Source organism: Octopus bimaculoides, unplaced genomic scaffold, assembly GCF_001194135.2.
Source record: "Octopus bimaculoides isolate UCB-OBI-ISO-001 unplaced genomic scaffold, ASM119413v2 Scaffold_216731, whole genome shotgun sequence".
NCBI lineage: Eukaryota > Metazoa > Mollusca > Cephalopoda > Octopoda > Octopodidae > Octopus > Octopus bimaculoides.
In genome coordinates, this window is record NW_026335125.1 from 1 (window position 1) to 1,525 (window position 1,525).

At 40.1% G+C, this 1,525-nt stretch overlaps 1 protein-coding gene across 1 annotated transcript in view; it reads right to left on the reverse strand.

Moving 5' to 3' along the window:
* Positions 1-183: 183 nt before the first annotated feature.
* Positions 184-1,525, reverse strand: part of LOC106882545 (apolipophorins) — a 2,292-nt gene continuing 950 nt past the window's right edge. Inside the window, exon 2 of the mRNA XM_014933261.2 lies at positions 184-761. Coding sequence (XP_014788747.1) covers positions 351-761 — 411 coding nt within the window. The 3' untranslated portion in view covers positions 184-350. The remainder of the gene's footprint in view (positions 762-1,525) is intronic.

Here is a 1,525-nt window from a genome sequence, read left to right on the forward strand (position 1 = left end):
TGTATAATTATTATAATTATTTTACTTTGTCTTGTTTGTTTTCGTCATTGTCCCGTGTACTCGTTAGCTATTCCCAGTGGCTGTTTGCTACAGGCTCCACCAAAAAGTGGACAATATCGACGATAATGACACGAAATTGTAATATTCTTTTGTACGTTGACTGATGAAGAATTAGCCACACACACACACACACACACACACACACACACACACACACACACACACACACACACACACACACACATACACACACACACACACACACACACACACACAAATATAAAAAAATATATATCTGAAAGGCAATAATATCAGAAACGTTATTCTTTATTTTAAAAATTGTCATACAGTCACTTTCTAAAATAATTTACCTGTTTAAAGCAATGTCGGAACGGTGAAATAGAGTCCAAGAATATTTCCGAACAAAAGTAGCTGTCCTTCACATCGTGCTGAATTGCGACATCTCGGGATCTGCAGCCTCTTTCCTCTGTCCAAGAATTGACAAACTCTTCCAGGCTCCTTCTACGCAACGCATTATTCGGAACCATGTCATCGAATTGTTCGTTGTTGTAAGAACCGAACAGACCTCCGACTCGACTGAAGAACCACCCACTGATCTCGAGGGTGATGAGTTCAATCTTAGGGTTGAACCTGATGTTGTAGCCTCGTTTGTTTTCAAGGATATAAGTGTCGCCTTCTCGGTAAATGTGTGTGTAATATTTAGTGAATGGCAGTTGAACCTCAGAGTCTGCAGCAGTGACCTGTCAAAGATATGAATATAACTAATGTCAATATGACCAGGCTAAATTATATAATATATGCAGCAGCGCCTGTGGCAACAAAAGGAGCTGGATACTCCCTAAAACCCATCCAAACAGGAGTATCACCACCCAAACATACCCTGTGGATAAATAAGACACAGGAAAAAAAAAAGAAGAAAATAACAGAAAAGATCTGCCAATCCTTAATGAAACTAGTAGACAATCAATACTTCTAAGCAACAAGAAGAGCAGAAAAATACTACATAAATACAAAATTAGAGGACACCGTATACCTGAAGTAAAAGACATAAGAGAATTAGATCAAAGCCAGGCATACATATTTCAGTAATTGACCAGTTAACGATATTGAAACTGTAAGTCACGACTGGTATGGCTAGAGCATTGATCGCTTCGAACCTGTTTCTTGCGTTCAGCTCTGTCTTCAGTATTGCTCTCACCCTGCGATAACATTCTCTTCTGATCCTTTCCCAAGAAAGGATCCCAAGGATATTGCTGGTGAGCTAAAACAAGAACAGGTAAATGATCTACTGCTATAGATGCCAAAGCATGGCCATACTCAAGCAGTTCGTCCGAGCACAATGTATGTAGATCAATTCAGGAGAGACACTGGATTGCCTCCCTGAAAACCTCCCTCAATACGGAGATGGATAGCACAAGGCCAGCAATTTCGGGGATTCCAGTGCTCAACTGGTACTTATTTTATTGATCCCTAGAGGCTGAAAAACAAAGTCAACCTCGGCAGA